Genomic DNA, 22,106 nt, shown 5'->3' with positions numbered 1-22,106 from the left:
TACCCTATTTTATCTCTGATTCTCAGATGTCTTTTGCAACAGGTAAAAGCCTTCTGTTCTTCGTGTTTCACTGTTGGACCAATTCCGTCTCACCATTGGCAGAACTTCTTGCTAAGGGAAAATATTTTGACAGAGTTTAAGATTACTGGTAGAGGTGAGAAAGGAGCTGGAAGGAAAACAATATTTAAATTATATTCTTTTGCCAGTGGAGCAGAAAAAGCACTGTCCTGGAGCTTCTAGATCCACAGATATTACACGTTGTCTTTTCTCAGCGTTTATCATCTTCAAAATAACAAGCCCCAACTTTTGCCTGAGTGGTTATCAAATGGGATCACAGAATGGCACATATTCAGTGAGACTCAGATTGCTGAGCTGCTTGACGCTGAAGAGCTCAAGGTGCTTGTGGAAGAATCGTGCTACGCACATGTTCTGCCTCAAGTGTGATCCATGCCTGCACCAGAGGAGCAGACACTTGTCTGAATGAAAAGGAGCTGCAGACAGCAGGAGGAGTTAAGGATTAACCTGAGAATTAGCAAAGTCAAAAAGCTTAGTAAGTACAGCATGGACCAAAGAACCAGCTATGCTGCTGGGGGCTGTAATAGTTCAGCTCCTCATTGGATCATCACCAAGGGAAAGAAAGCAGAGCCTGGGCTTAATGAGGTATTTCTAATCCAGCCCACGTTCTCTTTCCCTGGCCTATGTTAGAAGAATTTGCTAAGAAAATGCCAGGCAAAACTACTGCCCAACTTCTATCCAGCAGCCATCCCTGCTCCCACCCTTCTCATCCCTTTACAAACTCCCTACCACCCTCATTTTCCCAATTTTGCCACTACACCTTCCAGCTCCAATTTCAGACTTGTTTCCTGCTCCTGACAGTCGTCATTCCTTGGCGATCTCCTTCCTCCCATCCAGCAAGGAAAGAAAAAATCTTCCTTACTTGAATTAGAGCTGAATTTATGAGGTTCCAGCAGGTCTGTGAGAAAATGCCAATTGTATGAATGTTATCCAAGACAGCAGTTGCTTGAGAGCCCAGTGGAGAGCCAGACACCTTGAAGTGGTACTTTCCCTTTGTCACAACACAATGCTGTGCACCTGTCTCCTGCTTGAGGTGGGGACAGGATTTGTAGAAGGGACTCTGGGCCATGGCACTCAGGAGAGCAGGAAGGACATGGGAGATATCAGGGATCATCATGAACTCTCCAAAGGCAGAGCTCTGTGAAACCAAGCACCGGCCCCGCCCAGATGCTTATCAGACTTGTAGTGACATCTACAATCTTCCTGACATTCTTTAAAAAAGACAAATAGACAGGCAATAATTTCCTTAGTTTCAACACTTGTAGTCAAATTGCTGCTTACAGCATGATACTAACCCATTTGTGTCTTTGATTAGTCATCCCCCAAGGCAAACTATATTTAAATTAAGGAAACCTGCTAGAATAGAAGGTGCCCCACCTTCTTAAGAAGCTTAATTTGACTGCTCTTCATTTCTTGGCTGGTAACTTCCTCCTTTCACCACACCTACTGCTACTGGCAGAAAAAAAAGCAAGCAAACTGCTGTCAGAGCCAGCAGACACATGCCAGAGAAATTGTGGGATCCTTCAAATCTCTTACCTGTAGAAGTTCCATGTGGAAGTCCATATGCTGAGGCTGTGTGTTGTGTTCATCTACCTTTTGTATGGGGTGAAAACAGGTAAGAACTCAGCCATTTGTTTTGAATGTTTTTGTCAAATATAAAACATTTTCTGTGCTTTACAGCAACATGAATGTACCTGCCCTCTGCATTTACAGTTACTGCACAGGGTTTCTCACTAGCATTATTTATTTTGGCAAGGCAAATTATATTGGTTACATGAATGTAGTCAGTTCTAAGAGTTCCAAACGGAAAACCAGAAGTATTTTTTATTATCTTTTCTTCCCTTTGCAAATATTTCTCTTATATAAGTACTATCCATCGACACTGAAAATGTCATTCGAAATCTTCAGAGAATAATGATTTCTTCTCAGGGGTGTCATGTATGACAGAGGCGAAGGATGAATTACCATTTATGAACAGTAAGCTCTATTTGATAGCCTCACAGCCCTACAAGAAAAAACCTGTGTAAAAATAAACAAATGTACCGCCTTGTGTTAGCGTACACATGGGAGCAAGGCAAGTTACAGCTCTCTGCTTTGTAGGGAAAACAAACAGGGTTTAAAAAAAAGTATTCTTATATATACTAACTTGTGTTTCATCAGGTCCTCTGGAGTAATCTCAGGGTCGCCTTTTGCCTGGTTTAATACTCTGTAGGAAATACAGTCATGAGAAGTGGGAAAAGAGAATGGTGTGAAAAGGCACCGATGGAATGCAGTGAGCTATTGAGGACCAGTTTAGGAGTGGAGGGCACTCCCTCTCTATGGAAACGTGATGGAAATCTGCACCACCTCATGCTCTCGAGATTCGTGGTGTGGTACTGAAGTGTGCTTAAAGGGGGAATGGTGGATGGTTAAGACCAGTCTGATGACACACTGTACAAAGCCCAGGCAAGGTGGCAAGGGCTGGAGGGCCAGAGCTCCCGCAGACAGAAGCAGCGACACGCTCACCTGAGCTCCATGCAGGTGCTCACTGAGCGAGCAGCTCTGTGTCCCAGGGACCACAGCTGGGACAGCCACACGTCTGGCCAAGTAGCCACCAACCCACTGAGGTGAAAAACCTCAGCTGCTACTTTTTATTCATGCAGACAGCTCAGTACCACAGGCCCAAAACGCCACCATGGCAAACCCTGCCTGTCCATAGGATGAACATCAAAGGAAAAGCCTCCAAACACCATCTTCTAGAAAGGAATGAGAGACACCAGGAGAGTGCAGGCCTTAAGGGCACTGACTGCAGTAAATACCAGGAGTGTGCCTGGGACTGTTCCACTCCCTGCAACACTCCCACCTGGGAGTATATAACTTCAGAATATATATATGTGTGTGTATATATATGTGTATATATGTGTATGTGTGTATAAAATTTCAGAACCAAGTTATTCTGAAGATGCCTCCACTGCTGCAATAGCACCTTGGAGGGTGATCTCAGGCTCAAGACCAAACATGTCCAGCTCCCTGGCAGGTACGTGGATTTAGCACATCTTTATGCTCCCTGCTACAGGTTCTGGGAGATCAGAGCACCTTGCCCAGCAAACCAGTGTTTGCCTCCTATTTTACATATCAGAAAACAGCAGAAGGAGAATGGGGATTGCCAGAGGCTGTCTAACAAGCTAAGGCAGGGCTGGAAATGAGTTACTGGGATGCTGGGTTAATGGCATGTTCATTGCCCTTTACTGGAGGGAAGTTATCTGTTGAACATGGGTTAAGTACAGTACCAGGGGATATGTTTCTACCTCATTTATTTGCTTGCAGAATAAATCTCAGTAAGCCACTTGCCCCAATCCTGGAGTTTCAAAGACACTTTCAGCCATTTCGGGAGGAGTCACTGTACTTAGCAGAAGGAAGAGCAAAGCCAGGATAAGTGGCCATCCTCATGTGTCAGTTTTTGAACACATGGTCGATGGGGCTGGGATTGGCACCAGCTTGCCAGAAGAGAAGCTGGCAGGTTTCCTCCCCTTATTAGCACTGATTTGATTTTGTTAGTCAAAACAGAACCCATCTAACAGACCTGGTGTAGATATAACAAGGCTCTTTATACAGTCCCTATGTTAGGTATCAGCAAATGCTGACCAGCTCTTTGAAAGCACTTCTGTGCCAGAAGGTTTAGGCTGTTCTGATGACAAACATAGTGCTCCTCTGGGCAAGCCTCAGCACAGTGCAGGAGATACAGAAACATATTAAGCAATCAGTGCAATCTTGCACCATATAGAAATAATTCTTGCCTGGCATTTCTGCCTGTATTGCTACAGCTTCAGTGGCAGTAAAGATAATTAACAACACTATATAGTGCTACTATACAATAACTAAAACAATGCCTAGTTATTAATAAAACACACAGTTGTGGTTTTTTATGCTGCAGTAGCACCTAGAGGACAGTCACTGAGTCTCACTGTGTGAGCTGGTGTTCATGAGCAAAAAATGTTAATTTTTCTCTGCTATTTACTTTGGGATCTCCACAAGAGCAGTGTCACAGAACTCTTGCTGCTGTTTCCCTGGAGCATCTTGGCACTGTAAGAATGAGCTGACAGCAGGCTGGCCAGGAGGCAGCCACCCAGCTCACCTTTCCTCTTGGGAGCAGGGTCACACTGCTCCTGGGAGCTCTGAATGAAGCATTACTCAGAGGCAGGACACCTCCATTCAAAGGCCCCTGATTTCACTGGGCCTGGCTGAGGGCTCATTTCCCACCATTCCTGTCACACCATTCATATGTTACCATAAGCTTTATATAGGAAGGACTCCATGGATTTCAGATGTTAAAATTTATTTCTGAATTTATGGTAGCAATTTAAAATATTCAGTTGGACTTAACTGCAACATCCTTTTAGCCTATTAACTTTTATTTCTGGAGCTCCTGGGGCTTCTACAAAGTAATTAGCAGAACTGTGGCAACTGAGTAGATTGTTTTATGTACTGGGCACAAGGCATTTATATCACTCTCATGCTCCTGACTTCCTGAGGAGGAGAAAAGGGAAAGTTGCTCATAGAAATTGTGAGAGTTTCATCATTCAGAAATTAAAATGCACAGAGCATTGGAGATTTGCTAGAGCATAATTAACTTACAGCTGCAGGTTTTCTAAAGCCTGCTACCTGCTGCACAGTCCTTTAAGCAACAAAGATCAGGAAGATTCCTCTAGGAACTGTAGCCTGAACAATTACTGCAGCCCAGGACACGTATGACAGAGATGCTCTCCCCCACAAGGTTCTTCAATAAGATTATGAAGATTTGAGGGAAAGGATTGTGAGCCAGGAAGAGGCTACTAAACCTGGGAGGGCCTTCATAAGCAGTGTCTGTCTGAAGACATTTATTCCATTCCCTGCCAGTGCCCTGTTGGAGACTGTATTGGGCTCTGAAGGCTCAGCTGGTGTTCTGCTGGAAAAGCAAAGAACAAAGATGGGCTTTCCAATGGCACAGGCCATCCCACCGAGCACTACTTACGTCAAATTCAGTTACACTTCAGCTGTGTATAAAGCACAATTACCATCTCACAGACTCAAGGGTGCCCCATTTTGCAGTCTAGAATACCAGGCTGTATCTGCATATACAAATGAAGCACTGAGCTGCCCCTTACCACGGCAAGACTCTCTGCAGCTTGGCAGCTCCAGGCTGGAGGTACAAATCAACCCTGGGGGCATCTGTTTAGCTGAGACCCTGTCCAGAGCACCTGAGCGTGCTCACAAACCAGTACAGCAATCATCCTGCCTGTTGGTCTCTAATACCTTCCTCACACCAGTGAAATTTTTGGACAGAGTCCCTGCCAACTCCCAGCTGCCACAGGAAGCGGGGCTGTGGTGTTTCAGGGAATGCTGCTCCAAAAGGGTGTGATTGCTCTCTTTGTTCCAACACAGCAAGAAAACCTAAGTTCCAAGGTAACTTCAGTCATGAGCACAATAGAGAGGACAGGGAGAGAGGAGACAGGAGCAGGCCCTGTGCTCAGACAACTCCCAGCACCCTTTCCTGCCCTGTGCAGGGTTGGCAGGTACAATAGGCTAAAGGAAAGCCCTTGGCGCCAAACTCCAATTGCCACTCTGCTGCTTTCAGATCCTCAGGAGACATGTCCTGCATTCACAGCCCTCAGCTTCAAGAATGCTTTGATAGGGACACAGCTGAAAGTGAAGCTGCTGCTCTACACCCGGCAGAACCCAACCTGTGCCAAGGAGCTCCACTCAGCAGCCTCAGAGTACCTGGATGTGACCAAGAAAACGACCTTCATCATCCACGGGTACCGATTCACAGGCTCTGCCCCGGTCTGGATCTCTGAGCTGGTGCATCTCCTGCTTTTTGTGGAGGACATGAACGTCATTGTTGTGGACTGGAACCAGGGGGCAACGACTCTCATCTACAACTATGCTGCCAGGAAGTGCAGAAGAGTTGCTGAGATTCTGAAGAAACTTATAGATGAAATGTTGGTAAGTTGGATGCTCATGCTATGATACAGTCATTAAGGCACAGTATGTAAAGGGCACAAAGGAAGTATTTAAACCAGCAGGATGTCTGGGAATAGAAACTCCTAAAAAAGGAATACATTAATTTTTGGAAGTGCCTGTGTACTGCACTGCCAAATCCTACCCTTGGATTGCTTTTGGTGCAGTATTCAGTTTACACTCTAAGTCTCTACATTTCTGGGTACAAAACTCTCCAGACACGTTTTCCCATACATAGAAACTCTACTTCCACTTTCTGTATATCCAAAGGCAGCTTAAGGGGATCAGCTACGGTTCACAGCTCCTCTAAGGTGTTGCAATGATGATGCTGGATCCTTAGGATCAGAGTGTCTGCTAATTCTTTGCAAGAACCACATGTGGGGCAACTGGAATTTTACTCCTGGGGCCCATCAGTGGTTCCTGTCCACACTTGTAGTCATTGCCCCAGGAAAATACAACCATTGCCTGAACTGTTCTCATCACAGCTCTCTGAGGTATGGACCTCAAACAGGAATGCTGGCTGCTCTGAGGGACTGTCAAAGAGGAAATATCTACAGAGAGTGGAACACACTGGGAGATGTTACATTCTTCCTCCTAATTTTTTTTAAAATTATTTTCCAAAACCACATGACCATGAATACTTTAAATCTCAGATTGATGGAGCATCCCTTGACTCTATGCACATGATAGGAGTGAGCCTGGGAGCACACATCTCTGGCTTTGTGGGTCAGATGTTTGATGGCACGCTGGGAAGAATCACAGGTAAGCCTTCCTCCAGCAGTCCTCTTGCCTCAAGGAAGGACAGCCCGGAGAGAGGCCCTGCCATGCCCATGGCTTTGTGCTGCAGGCCTTGACCCTGCGGGCCCCTTGTACAGGGGGACGGCGCCGAGCGAGAGGCTGGACCCCACGGACGCACAGTTTGTCGATGTCATTCACTCCGACACCGACGGTACGTGACATTCCTCCTTCCTTTACAGGAAACCCAGAGACTGACTGGGAGCACGGGGAGGGGGTGCTGGTGGGCAGCAGTGCTGGGGGTCCTCACTCCTTTGGCCCTGGAGCACAGCAGATTCCCCCACTGAGCCTGGTTTATTTGCATTTCAAAACGTGCTGCTGATGACAGCAGTCACAACCTGGCCCATGATTTACAAGGACTTAGGAACCCGTAGAGGAGGTCCTGCAGCACAGTCCTTCTGGAGCAGGACACACCAACATCCCATCAAGGAGTCAGGCTGCATCCGAGCACACAGCATTTCCAGAGCTGGCCCCACAGCTCTACGCCTTGCACAGCAGATCAGTTATCCTCACCCCATGGTTCCCTGCATGATGCTTCCAGTCTCCATCCCACCTCCTAAGAGCTAAACCTTCCTCTAGGGCAAATCTGGACTCTCCCCCTCAGCCCTGTCCTTTTCCAGACCCACCAGCCTGGCCAGCAGTGCAATGCTAAGCCCTCCACACTGCTCCCATGGCCACCCTACCCCTGACACTTGGCTTTCCCACCTAATTGCTGCCTCTCTTCTCCCAGCCCTTCCAGGAAGTCAGATTTCAGCAGCACAGCAACAGCCAGGTTTCACATCCCTTTTCCTCTCCTGCACACACGTGACACAAACCCCCACATTTTGTACTGTTGCATGCACAGACTTATTTTAGGTACTTGATACCATTGTTAAAATGACCCAGCTGGGTCACAATTGTTTGGCTTGCTGCCTAAACAGATGGATGACATTAGTGCTCCTGTACAAGCAGGCATCCGAGAGCTAAATAAGTATCATTTTTTCCCAGTTAAGTTGCTATATTTCCTTCTTGTGCATTTTACAATTTAATATTCCCTCCCTGAGCCCTGGTATTCCCTTTTGTTAGGACTGGGCTATGAAGAAGCACTGGGCCATATCGACTTCTATCCCAACGGTGGGACCGACCAACCAGGCTGTCCACTGACAATATTTTCTGGTAATTAATCCTGCCCTGAATTGCACAAAACCTGACAAAATGTTCCAATCAGAAAAAGAGGAGAAAGGCAGAGAATCATCATCACTGCTTAGAAAACACATGAAATCCATATTCTGGGAAAGCCAGGGCAGCAATATCTTCTCAGCACTGGTGTGACAGGGGTTTAGCTGATGTGCACTAAGCAAAGATGAGAGTCAGGGTCATCTCTCTGTGCCTCTGTCACAGTGCAAATGGGACTAATCGTCTGTGCAAAAAGTCTTCAGGTAGATGTGTGCCTTCATTTTGTCATTATGTCCAGAAAATCTGTGAGATTTTTTGTTTTTAATTACTTGTAACACACAAAAGCCCAAGGACTAGCAGTGGCAAGGACCTATTCAGAAAACAGGTTCAAGATGAATGTGGAGCAAGCAGTTATCCCAAAGCAAAGGCACCTTCCTTGGCAGGGACAGTGCAGTCTGGAAGGCACAGCCCTAGTCTTGAACAAAATAAGGTTTTTTTCCTTTCAGCCTGGCAGCAAAACTGGTTTGATGAAAGCTGGGTGAAGAAGATACCCTACAGAAGGAAATGCAGTATTGTGAACTCAACCCTTATCAGACCTAAGAGAATCTACATAGGAGAGCAGCCTGAGCCAAAAATCCCTAGGAAATGAGGCTTCACTCATTTTGCTGCTCATGGGACGACTCATCTTACTAGTTTTGTCTTTCTAAAGAGTTTTTTGCACCAAAATGGAAGGTCATGTGGAAAGGTAAAAGCAATATCCAGGTGTCAGGCCTGAGCTCAGAGAGGAAAGGAAAACACCACAGACAGAACTTGATCCATAGTTGGATCCTCTGGAACTGCAGCAACCACACAAACAAATGTTTCTAAAACCAAAAAGACAAGAAGAAAAGCAAAGCAGACATAGGGAGAGCTGAGTGCACTCAAAGGGAGAGGCTGCTGCCCACTTACTGTTCTGCCACAGCCCAGTGCTGCCCAGTGCAATTTGTTGGGTTCAGAATGGTCAATGACTGTCCACCGGTATGTCCTGTGGGCATTAATCCTGTTTCCCTGAGGCAGGAGGATTGCTAATGAAATATTTCTTCCCTGTACATGATTAAGGATTGCGGTATTTTAAATGTGACCACCAGAGGTCTGTTTTCCTGTTCCTGTCCTCCCTGACACAGAGCTGCAATATCACCACATACCCATGCAACTCATACAGGAATTACAGGAGTGGCAAATGCACCAGCTGTGAACCCTTCTGGCCCATGCCATGCCCCATCCTAGGTAAGGATCCAGGAAATGTCAATCCATCCTGAATACTGAGCTGCCTGTCGTCACTGTCACTTGGAGGGGGATGTTTTGCTGGAGGACTAACACAACATGGTGCTTTGCAAAAGCATCCAAGTTATTTCCACTGAGGTCTTTGAGGTCTCTCAGGCCTGCTCCTTGTAACATCACATCATATTATTATCTAGAACAGAAATCCACAGGTACAGGATCCAGAACTAGAAAAGCCAAAACTGGACTTGGGATCTTTATAATAAAGTCAGAGAAACAGTGAATTAGAGTCCCTCAGTTGCAGAGTTTGAGGGACAGGGGCCTGTTCTTGCTAAAATAAGATTTACAAGTAAGTTCCCAGCACCACAAATCCCTCTGTGCCATAAAAGGAATGGCAAATAGGTGAACAAAGGGAATTCTGGACTTGTCTGCCCCAGCCTGGGTGTGACAGCCCAGCCTCAGGCTGGCAGCTCTGAAATGTTGATGCTAAAACACCTGACGCTTCCAGAAAGGAACTGGCAGAGCCAAGGGGATGATTTTCATTCTGCACTGCAAAATGAAATCCTTCTTGACCATGGATAGCAGATGTGGAAAAAGATCAGCTTGAAGAAAGTGCTGAACAGTAACCAGGCATATTCAGTCCTAAGCCTCTGGAGTACAGGAGGATGTGTGTCACAGTGCTACTTGGCAGCTGGCACACAATGCACTATTTCTTAAATACTTGCTCATTTTCAGCCATTTAGTGGCTCATGTACCTGTGCAGTAACTCGGTTTCATTTTCAAACTGTCACCTGCAGGTTATTATGCCCATGAGTGGAAAAGCTATTTAACACAACAGAGCCATCCAGTGACAAGTATGTTTTTTGACACAGGGGACAAAAAGCCATTTTGCAGTAAGTGACTGAGATTTCTGAGATTATTTTTCTTTGTGCATTGCCTCCATCAGCAGCAGCCAAGCAGAGATGGTTATTTGCAGCTGGTGTTATAGCCAGCGTTTTAGAAACTCCAGTGGCTGCTGGATGGAATTGTGTCCATCTGAGGTTTGCCATGATCCTCCTTATCTGCCAACCTGTCCAGTGGTGGGAAAGCCAACACGCCTACAGTTACAGGGAATTGATTGAGAACTTTCAAATTAAGTATAAAAGTTCCCAAATCATGTTTCAAAGCGACACACCATTCTTTTGTGAAAGTAAGAGGTGTGTGGGAATGACAAGAGAGAAAGACAGGCTGCACAGATGAAAAAGCTACCCTGGAGAAAAGTGAGAGGCACAGAGAGAGGAAAAGAATCTGTGGAAAAAAAGATTTCACCAAGGTGAAAGGTTTCATCTCATCCCTGTCATTACCAACATACCAGAGCATGGGCTGAGATTATGGCCTGAGCTCCAGTGCTGGTCAGCAAGTGAGTTCAGACTGATAGATCAAAGAAAAGACAATTCTGCTCCAAGACAGAGATGACAAATGTCAGATATGAAGAACAGAAATGGAGAGGTTCAGAGGGGGACAGAAGAAAAAAAAGACAATCTGGAAGTGAAGGGGGAAGGCAGGCAGTGAAAGGCAGAGTGCGGAGAACCATACAGAGAGGCCATCCTGCATGGATAACCCCTGCTGTAGTGCTCTCCTGATACCTCCTAGTGTTTCTGGTTGAAATCTCTGTAAAGGGAGATGGAGAGCAGGGAGGAGAGAGGGATTTTGAGATAAACTGCAGGGGCTGTGTCCATCCTCTGCCCGCAGCTCTGCTCCACAGCCTGGACAGCAGAGTGAGCCCACAGGGTCTAACCCCTCACTCTCTCTCCCCTCAGTCTATCACTACTTGGTGGATATTACCACATGGAACAAAGACACCAGGAGAGGCACCTTCAGCATCATGCTAGCTGATGAAGCTGGGAGGAAGGCAGAATCAAAAATTAATCCGTAAGTCATCCTGGTCTGAGCATTTCTAAGTGTTAGTGCGTCCCTTGGAACAACTGCATCTGGGAGGAGGTGACACATCCTCCCACAGTTTCTCTGCTGATACTTGCTAGTGCACGTGACTATGGGATTTCCTGGCCCTATGGAATTTCCACAGCACACAGCCCTGACAGCCCAGCCTTTTGGGTTGGGCCCTTCTCTGTCATCTTCAGGACTGAAGTGAACAATCTCAGCCAGCAGTACAGCTGCCCGAGGCTTCTGCTAAAGCAGGAGGAAAAATATCTCCCCCTCTTTCCTCCCTCTTTTAGGGAGTGTCCTGTTCTAGTTCCCAGTGCCTAAGACAGCTGGGGATTAACCTGGGCCTGAATAGGTCACATCCAAAATCAATTCATTAAACTCAGAGGGACAAATTAATGGTGTTTATGTGACATGCAAATTCCTGACTGATCTTAACTACACTTCAGCCAAACAAACCTGCACAACTAGTTTTCCCAAGTTTCTCTAAGTGCATATTCCCTCAGGCAAATCTGGCATCTGCTTGCACTGGAGCAATCAGCATGGATCCCACACCAAGGCCAGTGCAGGTTTCATGCCTATCTCAAGGTGACTGAGTGTGCAGGCCTGCACAGCCAGCCAGGTATGAATACCACTTGGGTCTAATCCATTTGGGATCAAAGCAGAAGCACAGTGAAAATTCTGATTTGGGACCAAAAGGCATCCAACCTCTGTGTCCCCACTTCCACCCCAAAAAACTGAGGGCAGAAGTGACTGAGCAGGTTGACACCTGGAGACCTGAATCCACACCCATTCCCTGTAAATCAGAAATTAACCACAAGCTCAGGCTTCCTCCCCCAGCCGTCTCTAATATTACAGTGACTACATTAAACCCAGTGCTACTCCCTTGGTGACTCTGACACTCTCTCTCATCTGCTTTACCTTTAGAGAAGCTGCCACCTTTCAGAAGTACAAACAAATCACTTTGCTCACTGGGTTTGACCAAGATCTTGAAAATGTGGAAAGAATTTCCTTGACATTTTCCACGGGATCTGTCATTGGCCCAAAATTCAAGCTCAGGATTCTTCAAATGAGGTTCCGCTCGCTGACAAACCCAGAGAGGTGAGTAGATGTTTACGAACAAACCATTTCTGTTGGTGCAGACTGGACAGAAGTAAAGGAATCTCCCAGATTCCTGGCCTGGCTGAGTATGTGCAGAAGAACTAGATTTATTTTACATTTAGTAATTCTCATACACATATCTTGGGAATAAATTCTTCTTTAATGGAATCCCACAGCTGAATACGTACTTGAACACAGAGGCTGTATTATTGCACTGGGAACATGTCACATGTGATGTGACTCTGACGTGGCCTGACACCTTAACCTTTGGTCAGGAAAATTACCTTGGAGAAGCTGCCCAGGCCTGAACTCTAGGATGCAGGTAAATGCAGCTCTCTGGGAAGAACAGATGTTCAGCCTCAAATACACATTTTACATCTCAGTCAATTTGTATGGCTAGTGAAGCAGGGAGATTAATTTACTCCTGGAATTCCAGCAACTGGGAGCTGCTGGCTGCTTTGCCCCAAAGCCCTGACTGGTACCCACAACATCAGGAGGTATCAAGACATTGCTGATGAGATTTCTACCACCTCATTAACCTCTGTCTGCAATGCTGTCCTACCCTTAAGCTTCCCACCTCTGGAGGTTGGGAGTTCTGCCTGAGCTCAGCAAGCACGTAACCTCTTATGCTGACCTTGTGTGCAAGGACGCTATGTGGACACCACACCATGCTTTAAGATCTGGTTAAAACAAGGCTGGAAGATCACAGGGTCAGAAGGGTGAAGCAAAAAGACATATAAAGCTGCAGAACATGTTTCTTTGCATTTCATGAGGTCTGCTACCCTTATCCTAGGCTTGGAACAAGGCAAAGATTGTGTACATCTACTAAACAAAGTTCTGCAGCTCTCCCTTGCTGCTACTCCCTGTCTCCTGTCCCACGCCTCCACAGTCACTTCCAGTGCCAGAAACACACGTAGTCTTTTAAAAAGCAGATACAAATGCCCTAATATTTGAGGATGCAGTCTCTCCTCGAGGAGGGGCTGCCACAGGCCATAAGCACAGTTCAGGATTTTCAACACATCAACTAATCAGTCACTGCCTCTGGGAGGGATGTCCTGCCCTCTCCCCTTCCCTGTTGCTCAACCCACTACACAGGGCTAAGGCTCATATTTCCCCAGTGAAAGCCCAAGTACTTCCTCAGGTTTTTTGGCTGAACTAGCTCCAGACCAGATCTGTGTTTACACCCAGGTCAGAGCAGTGGCACAATTTCTCATGGCAGGAGCAGGGAAGGGTCAGAACAGGCAGGTGAGCGGGAAGGACCACCTTGTTTGGTGGGCACAGGTATGGACTGGCTTAAAGGGAGCCAAAGACTCTGCAGCCAGTGCCTGGCTGTTTGCTGGATTTTTTGCATTCCTTTTATCCACAAGCAAAAGATAATGTAGAACAGAATGGCAAAATGCTCAAGGTATCCCTGGCTTAAAACCAACCTCACTTCAGGTGGACTTGGAGCCAGGTCTCTTGAGAAGATGACTTACTTTATGTAGGGCTCCAGCAGGCGGGGAGATGACAGAAAAAAAAAGTGTCGTTTTTTCACTTTTGGCCGTGTCTTCACAGACCCCAGCTGTGCCGATACGACCTGGTCCTGACTGAGAACACGCAGAAGACCTTCAAGCCCATCCCATGCTGAAGCGGGAGGTCCCGAGGATGCTGCGCCTGCCGGGGCCGAGACATCTCACCGCGGTGTGGGACTCCCGCGCTGGGCCCCGGGCGCCCTCTGTGGGGACCGGGCAGCGGGACCCGCTCTCACGCACAGCGTATCAACGGGCCGGGGGAGTGACAATAAAACCATGGCGGCACATGGCTTTAAAGCGTGGCTTTAAAAGCGGGGCTTAAAGCGAGGGTTTAAAACGCGGGTTTAAAGGGCGGCGCCGCAGCTCAGCCGGCTAGGAGCCCTCGGGAGCAGCGCCAGCAGCCGCCAGCGAGCGCCCACAGCCCCCTCGGGGCCCCGCCCGCCATGCCGGCCCCGCCCCGCGCCTGCGCACCCGGCTCGGGGCGCTGAGGGCGGCAGGGCCGGCCCGGGGGCGGCCGGGAGCGCTCGGCTGCGCTCCGCTCGGTCCGGGGGCGGCAGCGGCGGCGGCGGCCCCGACCCGGGATGTGGCGGCGCCCGGCTGGGCTCCTGCTCGTCTTCGCGGCCGCCACAACCGCGCTGTGGCTGCTGTCGGTGCGGCTGAGCGCGGGGCAGACGCGCAGGTGGGTGTGGGGGCCCGGCGCTGCCCGTGTGTCCCTCCCTTCGCCGGCGGCTGCCCGTGTGTCTCTCCCCTCAGGGCGCTGCGGTTCCCGGCGGACCTGGAGGAGCTGCGGGATCTGGCCGAGGCGCTGCGGGACTACGAGCGGCAGCACCGGGGCGCGGCGCTGGCCCTGTTCTGCGGCGCGTACCTGTACAAGCAGAGTTTCGCCATCCCTGGCTCCAGCCTCCTGGTACGAGGAGGGCGGCGCGGGGCGAGGGGCCGGGGACTCACGGATCGGGCAGGAGGAGCCGGAGGGATCCGACCGGGCCCGCACTGGGCAGGAGTAACCCTTAGTACCAGTACGGGTCGGGGCTGACCGCTGGAGAGCAGCTCTGCTGGGAAGGGTCGAGGAGTGTTGGTGGATAATGTGCTCTGAGGGCCAGGAAGGTTAGTGGGATCCTGGAGTGCACCGGGAAGAGCGTTGCCAGCAGATCAGGGAGTGATCCTGCCCCTCTGCTCAGCCCCGGTGAGGCACAGCTGGAATGCCAGGCCCAGATCTGGGCTCCTCAGGAAAAGAGAGACGAGGAGGAGAGGGTCCAGTGGAGGCCACAAAGTGGTGCAGTTGGAGCATCTCTCTGATGAGGAGAGACTGGGAGCTGGGCCTCTTTAGTCTGGAAAATACTGAGAGGGGATCTCCTTAATGCACATAAATATCTCCAGGGGGTGTCAGAGGATGGTGCCAGACTCTGTTCAGTGGTGCCCAGCAACGGGACAAGGAGCAATGGCCATTAACTAAAACACAAGAAGTTTCACCTCAGTATGAGTAAGAACTTCTTTCCATGGAGGGTGGCAGAGCAGTGTGAACAACTGCCCAAGGGAGGGCACAGAGTCTTCTTCTCTGGAGACATCCCAAACCCACCTGTTCCTGTGTCACCTGCTCTGGGTGACCCTGCCTTGGCAGGGCATTTGGACTGGATAATCTCCAGAGATCCTTTCCAGCCCTAACAGTTCTGTGGTTCTGTGACACAGTGTGCCCCCCAGGCCTTACTCCATGTTGTCCCCACAGAATGTCCTGGCTGGAGCACTCTTCGGGCCATGGATGGGGCTGGTGCTGTGCTCAGTGCTCACGTCTGTGGGAGCCACCCTCTGCTACCTGCTCTCTGCAGCTTTTGGCAAGCAGCTCATTGTCCACTTCTTCCCTGAGAAGGTGGCTCTGCTGCAAGGGAAGGTAAGAACTGGCAGTTCTGCTGACACCCGCCATGGCCCTGGGCCAGGCTGCTCTTGGGCTGACAGTGAAAACAAGCGTGTGCAGGGGATGTGCAGGCCTGCTGAGGGCACTGTCTAGGAGCAGGCTGCTCTCTTGGAGCAAACCTCTGGGCAAAGGGGCTGCCAGGAAATTCCTGGATCTTAAGGAAAAGCAGATATGAAGTAAAGGAGTGTTTGGGAAGCCCTTGTACTCCAGAACTGCCTCCATCCATCCCATGCTGTATTGTTCAGGTGAGATCCCATTTCCACCTCTTCCTGGAAGAGGGCTGGCTCACCATTAGGCTCCCATACATACAATATTGCTGCTTTCCCTCAGTTCTGAACTGATGTTATGCTGTGGCATGTTAGAAAGAAATTTCACTCCAGTATTGTGGCCATTTGAATGTTACTGCTGTTTGAGGAGCAGGAATGATGTGGAACGTTTCTTTTGGCAGGTAGAAGAGAACAGGAGCTGCTTATTTTTCTTCTTGTTGTTCCTGAGGCTGTTCCCCATGACACCAAACTGGTTTCTGAACCTCTCGGCTCCCATTTTAAACATCCCCATGTCCCAATTCTTCCTCTCCGTCCTCATTGGTAAGGCCTGGGGACACAGCCTGAGGGGACAGCATGGCACTCTTGGTATCACTGAGCCAGGGAGGGCAGAGCTGGGACTCTGACCCTTGGTCCGTTTCCTCTGTGCTGCCCTTGAGCATTTTGTAAACAGGTGTCCCCAGTGCTGCAGGTTTTGCTTTACACCTGGTTCTTTCTGTTACAAGCACAGCTCCCTGTGTCTGTGTAATGGCTGTAAATTAAAACACTGAGTTCCACCTCAACATGAGGAAGAATTTTCCATGGAGGGTGGCAGGGCCCTGGAACAGCGGCCCAGGGAGGGCATGGAGTCTCCTTCTCTGGAAATGTTCCAAACTCCCCTGGACACATTCCTGTGCCACCTGCTCTGGGTAACCCCGCCTTTGCAAGGGGGGTTGGACTGAATGATCTCCAGAGGTCCTTCCAACCCCAACAATTCTGTGATTTCTGTGTCTGGTGTTGGGCATATTTGAGCTAATTTTCCCTAGGGGGTGTACTAACTTCTTTTTCTGCTCTGATTCCTTCAGGCCTTACACCATATAATTTCATCTGTGTGCAGACAGGGGCCATTCTGTCCCAAATCACCTCTCTGGATGCCATCTTCTCCTGGGACACACTGCTCAAGCTGCTGGCCATGGCTGTGGCAGCGCTGATTCCAGGGACCCTCATCAAGAGATACAGCAAGAAACACCTGAAGCTGGATGGCGACAAGCAAGCTCTGACACTCAATGGCAAAAAGAGCTCGTGATGGCTTAGGTGCCCCAGTTTTGGGGTAAAAGCTGCAGGACTGTTCCCAGAGGTTATATTCTGCATGCTCTGTGCCACCAAGGACAGCGTCAATTTTTAATCATCCTTCTCATCCTAGAGAAGGTGTCCGTTCTTATTTTTAATGAATGTTTACCTGTGCATGTACCTGCACGGAAACAGAGATACAGGGGCTTTGTGAACACTCAGTTAATTTTCCTGTTTCATTTAAATCAGTCTCCTCTGTGACTGAGGCTGTAGGGAATAAAAGGAGGAGTATTAGGATCCTGTGAGGAAGGCAAACCAGAACCCAGCTGTGGATCATTGGCCAAGCAGAACCCTGTGGGCTGTAGGCAGTCTCTGCTCCCTCCATCTCCAGACGGATTTAGCATTTTTGGCCTAAAATGGTGAGCCCTGTGCTCCAGTGCAGCTATAGGAGCACCAAGTTGAGAAAATAATGGTGTTTCAGGGTGGAGCTGTAGAAGATTCTTCTTTGATTCCCTTGTCAAACCAGCACACCCTGCAGCAAAATGCTCAGAATTTGAGCTGCCTGAGTCAGTCATGTCAGAACACTTGAGATTGCTGCTACTCCCCATAAAAACTAAAGGGGGAAAGAATAGGAGTGGATGTGCCTGACTGGCTGAGATTTGTCCTTGAAAAGCACCTTGAAACACATTTGCTCCTGTATAACAGTTGTGGAGAACATAGGATCCCAGAAGGGTTTGGGTTGGGAGGGATCCTAAAGCCCATCCTGTTTCACCCTCTGTCATGGCAGAGACTCTTCCACTATCCCAGGTTGCTCTAAGCCCCACCCAGCCTGGCCTTGGACACTTCCAGGGATCCAGGGGCAGCCACAGCTTCTCCGAACAACTTGTGCCAGGGCCTCACCACCCTCCTACCCCTAGGATGATTCTCTGCCCAGATGGTTTTGGTGTTTGCTCTCCATGAGGAGATGCACTTGGAGGATAAGGTAACCTTCCTGATAGGGAAGGGGGTGGATGGGAGACCCCAGAGCAAGGCTTCATGACATCATCCCAAAGTCCATGAGAACCCATTCCCAGATCACCAGACCAGCCTGCAGCATTGAAGTACACTGGCTTTTTATTCCATGCATTGTTTGCTTTGATAGTCATTCTTGTTTCCATCACTGTACACTGGTCAATACAAAAAAAAAATCAAGTTTGTCTCAGGAATCCACAGAGCAGGGAGGAGGGGATGAACACTACTGGACAGGGCCAAGATGAAATGGGTACTTAACACGACAGTGGGGAGGGCAACATTCAGCTCTGGGAGAAAATCTAGGCTAGTGTTCAGGAGCTGTCAGCAGCCACGAGAACTGGATCAGGGTACTCGGGATGCTGGAAAGGGAACCCACAGTTTACTCCGGCCCTGGAATGCAGTGTTACTACAAGGAGTAAGCAGGCTCACCTACACCTCTCGACCCCAGACCCTGCCAGGAGAGGAAGTGCGAGGAACCGTGGCAGAGGTGCCCGTACAGCGATGTGGGGACTGTGTGCCATCCCGGGGAGGCGTCACTAAAGAAAATCCTACATAACCCCCCCAGAAATGACAGCAACCATCCCGGGAATGTGGGGGTGCTGAGCCAGCTTTGCCCGCACACAGCGAGGCCATGGGACATGTGTGTAGGGGAGGCTGGGGTGACACCTCCAGGGGCAGGGCAAGGGGCTGCCCTAGTGGCATTCCCAGAGGGATGCAGCGTCGGGGGCAGCGGGTGGGAGCAGCAACACTGGACTGGAACAGTGCAATGACCCGGGGGTGTGAGAATAGAGCTAAATGTGGCAGCCTGGAGGGGCAGCTCTGCTTGCCCAGGCTGCAGAACAGGCCAGCATGTCCCCAGGCAAGGGTGGGGAGGGATCAGCACACACCCAGGACAGCTGGCCCAGAAGGGTCTCAAAATCCCAAACACCAAAGCTCTGTGAGCCCAGTGGAGCTTCATCCCATGGTGGAGTCTATGCAGAGACTACAGGTACCCAAGCCCCTCTGGAATCTGTTTGTCAGGGACTGGATTACCCCAGGCTGGAGGCCCTGGGGACAGTGACAGGCCTGAGCTGGAGGCAGCTCTGCTTTGGGGCTGTTTGTGGGACCAGTGCTGCCCATGGGTCTCCCAGAGCCTGCCAGGTCTGAGCAGAGTCTCCCCAGGGGCACAGGACATGGCATCCTGTGCTGGGTACACCTGATGGCAATTCTCCACCTCTCTTTACACCACAGTGTGTTATGGGCACATAGTTCTCCACTACTAAATTCCCACACCTTGACCTCCAGCCTGAGTAACCACCTGCACCACCAAACCCCCTCTCACACCACAACAGCAAAGCCATCTCTGTCCTGCCGGCTCCTCCTGCCACTGGCTGAGAGACAAAGAACATTGGGGAGGAGAAACAAAGGGTGGGAAGAGAGAGGGAAGGACCCAGGAACGACCTTCACTCCTCACAGAATTCTGCCTCTGCCCAGAGCAGGGAGAGCAGGTCACTCTCTCTCCAGGAGCCTGTTTGGTCCTGCCCGGGTGATCCACTACATGGACCCACGGCCCAGGGCAACTGCCCTTCTCCCTGATGTCGTTTTGGATGCTCTGGCCAGGGAATTTTGTCATGGTTATTCCCTTTGTGATCTATTCAAAAGCCCCTCACACCCGACCACCCTTCCCACGTTCCCACCAGTTCAGTGGCTGCCGACCATCAGCCATGTGAGCAAACTGCAGCTCTGCCAGGAGGAACCTGACTGCAGCCATCCACCCCTCTCTGCTCTCTGCCCTGGAGTAACAGCATCCCTGGAAATCACTAGAGGCAGCAACTCCTGACGGCCACTGAGCCCAGCTCTGCTCCCACCCCTCTGGCGAGCAGGGAGAAGGTAACGTCACACACAGAGATTACAATTGTGCTAGCGGTGAAGCCAACCTTCTGATCTACAGAAATGATAATAAATAATAAAATAACATCATAACTTAAGATCTGTCTGTAGTCCAGCTACAAAAATTTAAAAATATGGGATAATTTAACTCATACAATACTGCTCTCTGTATAAGTAAGACATTTTCCTTCACTTTGCCATGAGGCTATAAATTACCACAGTTAAGTTCAAACCAATATTTTAACATAAAATGTAAACAAACAAAGCAACAGAAGTACCTGTCCATGGTCCATTCCTGCCGTTCACCTCCGGCTGGCCGTGCCAGCCAGCACACTGGGAAGGGCAGAGGGAGAGCTCTTGCAGGGGGACATCAACTAAGGAAGGGGGGGAAACGTGCTCTATCATTTTGTTCTCTTTCAATATTGTTTTAGAAGAGTAGTGTTTGAAGGGAAGGCACTATGAGTTCTATCAGAAAACAAATTTTTCTCATCTGCCAATGCCTCGGCCTGTCACATACCAGTACTATCCTCACTTGCACCTGCAGAGTTTCAGCTTGGAGGAGAAACAGAGGCCTCGGGGCACACCCAAGACACAGCTATGCCACGGCCATGTCAAGATTCCCTGCACAAGGCCTGCCACCAAGGGCAGGCAGCTGCTAATGCTTCCAAGAAAGTACAGTGAATAAGGAGACAGAGCAGGGCTGATGCTCTTAGCCAGGCCAGTGATTCCCAGTCTTCCCCCTCAACACACAGCCCTCTGCTGGTTCTTGATGCTGCTATAGGTGAGAGGCTGCTTCTCCCAGTCCAGTCCAGCGTCTCCAGCGTCCTCACCAGAAGTGCTCAGGCTCTGCGGAATGTGCTTTCCACGCTTTGCAAGTCCTTGCTTGGCCAACACTGAGTGGATTGATTTCTTTGACTGACTGAAACAGACAGGAGGTAAGAGGAGGAAGTAAACTGGGAAATGGCACACTGCATCTGAGAGAGGTTTCCCTGCTCAGCTGGAGGTTGACACTCCCAGAGTGAAGCAAGGACGGTGGTAAGAAGTGCTCTGATACCAATTCTCAAGAGGACGAGGTTAGAATACATTTGCAGGATCTCACAACAAAATGCTGATTAAAAAAAGAAACTAAAAATCCTAAAAATAAAACCCATCATTACATTCCTGGGGATGTATCGACTCAGAAGACCCTGGATGTTAGCACCTCAGTACCAGTTCTCTCCAGGAGCATGTCCACCTTCTGATTAAAAATGACCCAGCTGGTTATACTGAAAACACTTTGTTCACAGGTGACCCTACAGTCAGGTCTTTTTCTGCCTTTCCTCATTTGATAAGACTGAGTGGTTTAGTTTTCTTGATCTGTTCTGCAATCTTCAGGGCCACGAGGCCTGGTCCCCTGTGCAAGCAGCAAGAGAATCCCCCGCGTCTGTACACAAAGCTGTCCAGGCAGGACTCCCAGGATGTTTCTCCGTAGTGTGCTTGCTTTCTGAACTTTTTTTTTTTTGCAACAAGTCTGTGTGTCTATAAATACAATCCACTCTTTACAGTAAAAAGTGTTAAAATGTCAAAAAAATAAATATCCATGTTACAGTAACTAGATTATTCAATAAAATACATCCCTGCCATTCTTGATTGAAATGCTCAAAGAGAATTAATTTCATTTGGACATTTTCCAGAGATTCGGGTTATTGCAAATCACTCCTGGGGTGGGAAGGAGAAGCATCTTCTCTTCCTGTAAAGTGTGATGAAGGGGAATGAAGTGGAATCTCGGGGAAATCAAAATGCCAGTACCAGGAAGCTTTGGGGGAGATCTGTATTACCAAGTAGCAGAGCTGCAGGGCTTATTGGTCCTGACCGTGGCATCAGAACACTCCCCTTCAGAAGAGTCACAGTCTGATTCTCCAAACTGTGGTGGGTTCTGCAAGACAAAAGGAAAGGGGGAGACTTGAGCACCATTCCTGTACTGCACATCACCCACACATCCCACTCTGTCACAGCAGCCAGGCAAAGGTCACCACCCGCAGAGGAGGAGAGTGGCACACATGGGAGTGGGCACAGCACACAACTGCTCCACCAAAGGTCACTTGTCTCCCCTAAGAGAGGGGACAGCACAGAAATACCTGGTCAGAGCACTCCCAAACACAGGGTTATGAGGAGATGGTGCAGCAGGCTCTGCTCTAACCCTCTCAAACACTTGAAAGGCAGAGAAAG

General features: G+C 49.2%; 3 protein-coding genes across 6 annotated transcripts in view; 2 read left to right on the top strand and 1 right to left on the bottom strand.

Moving 5' to 3' along the window:
* The first annotated feature begins 1,176 nt into the window (after window positions 1–1,176).
* LIPH (lipase H) lies at window positions 1,177–14,151 on the top strand. Of its 2 annotated transcripts, XM_066194158.1 has the most exons (10): window positions 1,177–1,690; window positions 5,669–6,036; window positions 6,705–6,813; window positions 6,899–7,000; window positions 7,912–8,001; window positions 9,100–9,267; window positions 10,059–10,154; window positions 11,061–11,172; window positions 12,112–12,285; window positions 13,840–14,151. In XM_066194158.1, the coding sequence occupies exons 1-10, from the start codon at window positions 1,639–1,641 to the stop codon at window positions 13,910–13,912; spliced, it is 1,344 nt and encodes a 447-aa protein (XP_066050255.1). In that variant the 5' UTR covers window positions 1,177–1,638; the 3' UTR covers window positions 13,913–14,151. The 2 variants fall into 2 exon arrangements, with proteins under 2 accessions (XP_066050255.1, XP_066050256.1); XM_066194159.1 differs by lacking the exons at window positions 9,100–9,267; window positions 10,059–10,154.
* Window positions 14,152–14,266: 115 nt separating this feature from the next.
* TMEM41A (transmembrane protein 41A) lies at window positions 14,267–17,239 on the top strand. 2 transcript variants are annotated; one of them, XM_066194160.1, is made up of 5 exons: window positions 14,289–14,475; window positions 14,550–14,703; window positions 15,520–15,681; window positions 16,154–16,292; window positions 16,814–17,239. In XM_066194160.1, exons 1-5 carry the CDS (start codon window positions 14,378–14,380, stop codon window positions 17,032–17,034), a joined length of 774 nt encoding a protein of 257 aa, XP_066050257.1. In that variant the 5' UTR covers window positions 14,289–14,377; the 3' UTR covers window positions 17,035–17,239. The 2 variants fall into 2 exon arrangements, with proteins under 2 accessions (XP_066050258.1, XP_066050257.1); XM_066194161.1 differs by lacking the exon at window positions 16,154–16,292 and having other exon boundaries at window positions 14,267–14,475; window positions 16,814–17,024.
* An 874-nt stretch (window positions 17,240–18,113) lies between these two features.
* MAP3K13 (mitogen-activated protein kinase kinase kinase 13) overlaps window positions 18,114–22,106 on the bottom strand; it is a 73,177-nt gene continuing 69,184 nt past the window's right edge. Inside the window, exons 16-17 of one of the 2 annotated variants that reach the window (XM_066194156.1) lie at window positions 21,716–21,813; window positions 18,114–21,627 (exon numbers count right to left, since the gene is read on the bottom strand). In XM_066194156.1, coding sequence (XP_066050253.1) covers window positions 21,591–21,627; window positions 21,716–21,813 — 135 coding nt within the window. In that variant the 3' untranslated portion in view covers window positions 18,114–21,590. Of the gene's footprint in view, window positions 21,814–22,106 lie in introns of both variants that reach the window. The other variant, XM_066194157.1, reaches the window with a different exon arrangement.

This window comes from Chamaea fasciata, unplaced genomic scaffold (assembly GCF_029207755.1).
Source record: "Chamaea fasciata isolate MVZ Bird 193981 ecotype frontalis unplaced genomic scaffold, bChaFas1.0.hap1 SCAF_11, whole genome shotgun sequence".
Lineage (NCBI taxonomy): Eukaryota > Metazoa > Chordata > Aves > Passeriformes > Sylviidae > Chamaea > Chamaea fasciata.
Note: the sequence above shows the minus strand (reverse complement) of the source record. Positions and strands in the feature narration are given on the sequence as shown.

Bases quoted from the DNA above. Each gene is read 5' to 3' on its own strand.
- TMEM41A (XM_066194160.1), top strand. From the start codon at position 14,378: ATGTGGCGGCGCCCGGCTGGGCTCCTGCTCGTCTTCGCGGCCGCCACA. The intron at 14,476-14,549 runs GTGGGTGTGGGG...CTCTCCCCTCAG, and splicing joins AGCGCGGGGCAGACGCGCAG to GGCGCTGCGGTTCCCGGCGG. The intron at 16,293-16,813 runs GTAAGGCCTGGG...TGATTCCTTCAG, and splicing joins CTTCCTCTCCGTCCTCATTG to GCCTTACACCATATAATTTC.
- LIPH (XM_066194158.1), top strand. From the start codon at position 1,639: ATGCTGAGGCTGTGTGTTGTGTTCATCTACCTTTTGTATGGGGTGAAA. The intron at 8,002-9,099 runs GTAATTAATCCT...TACATGATTAAG, and splicing joins TCCACTGACAATATTTTCTG to GATTGCGGTATTTTAAATGT. The intron at 10,155-11,060 runs GTAAGTGACTGA...CTCTCCCCTCAG, and splicing joins GGACAAAAAGCCATTTTGCA to TCTATCACTACTTGGTGGAT.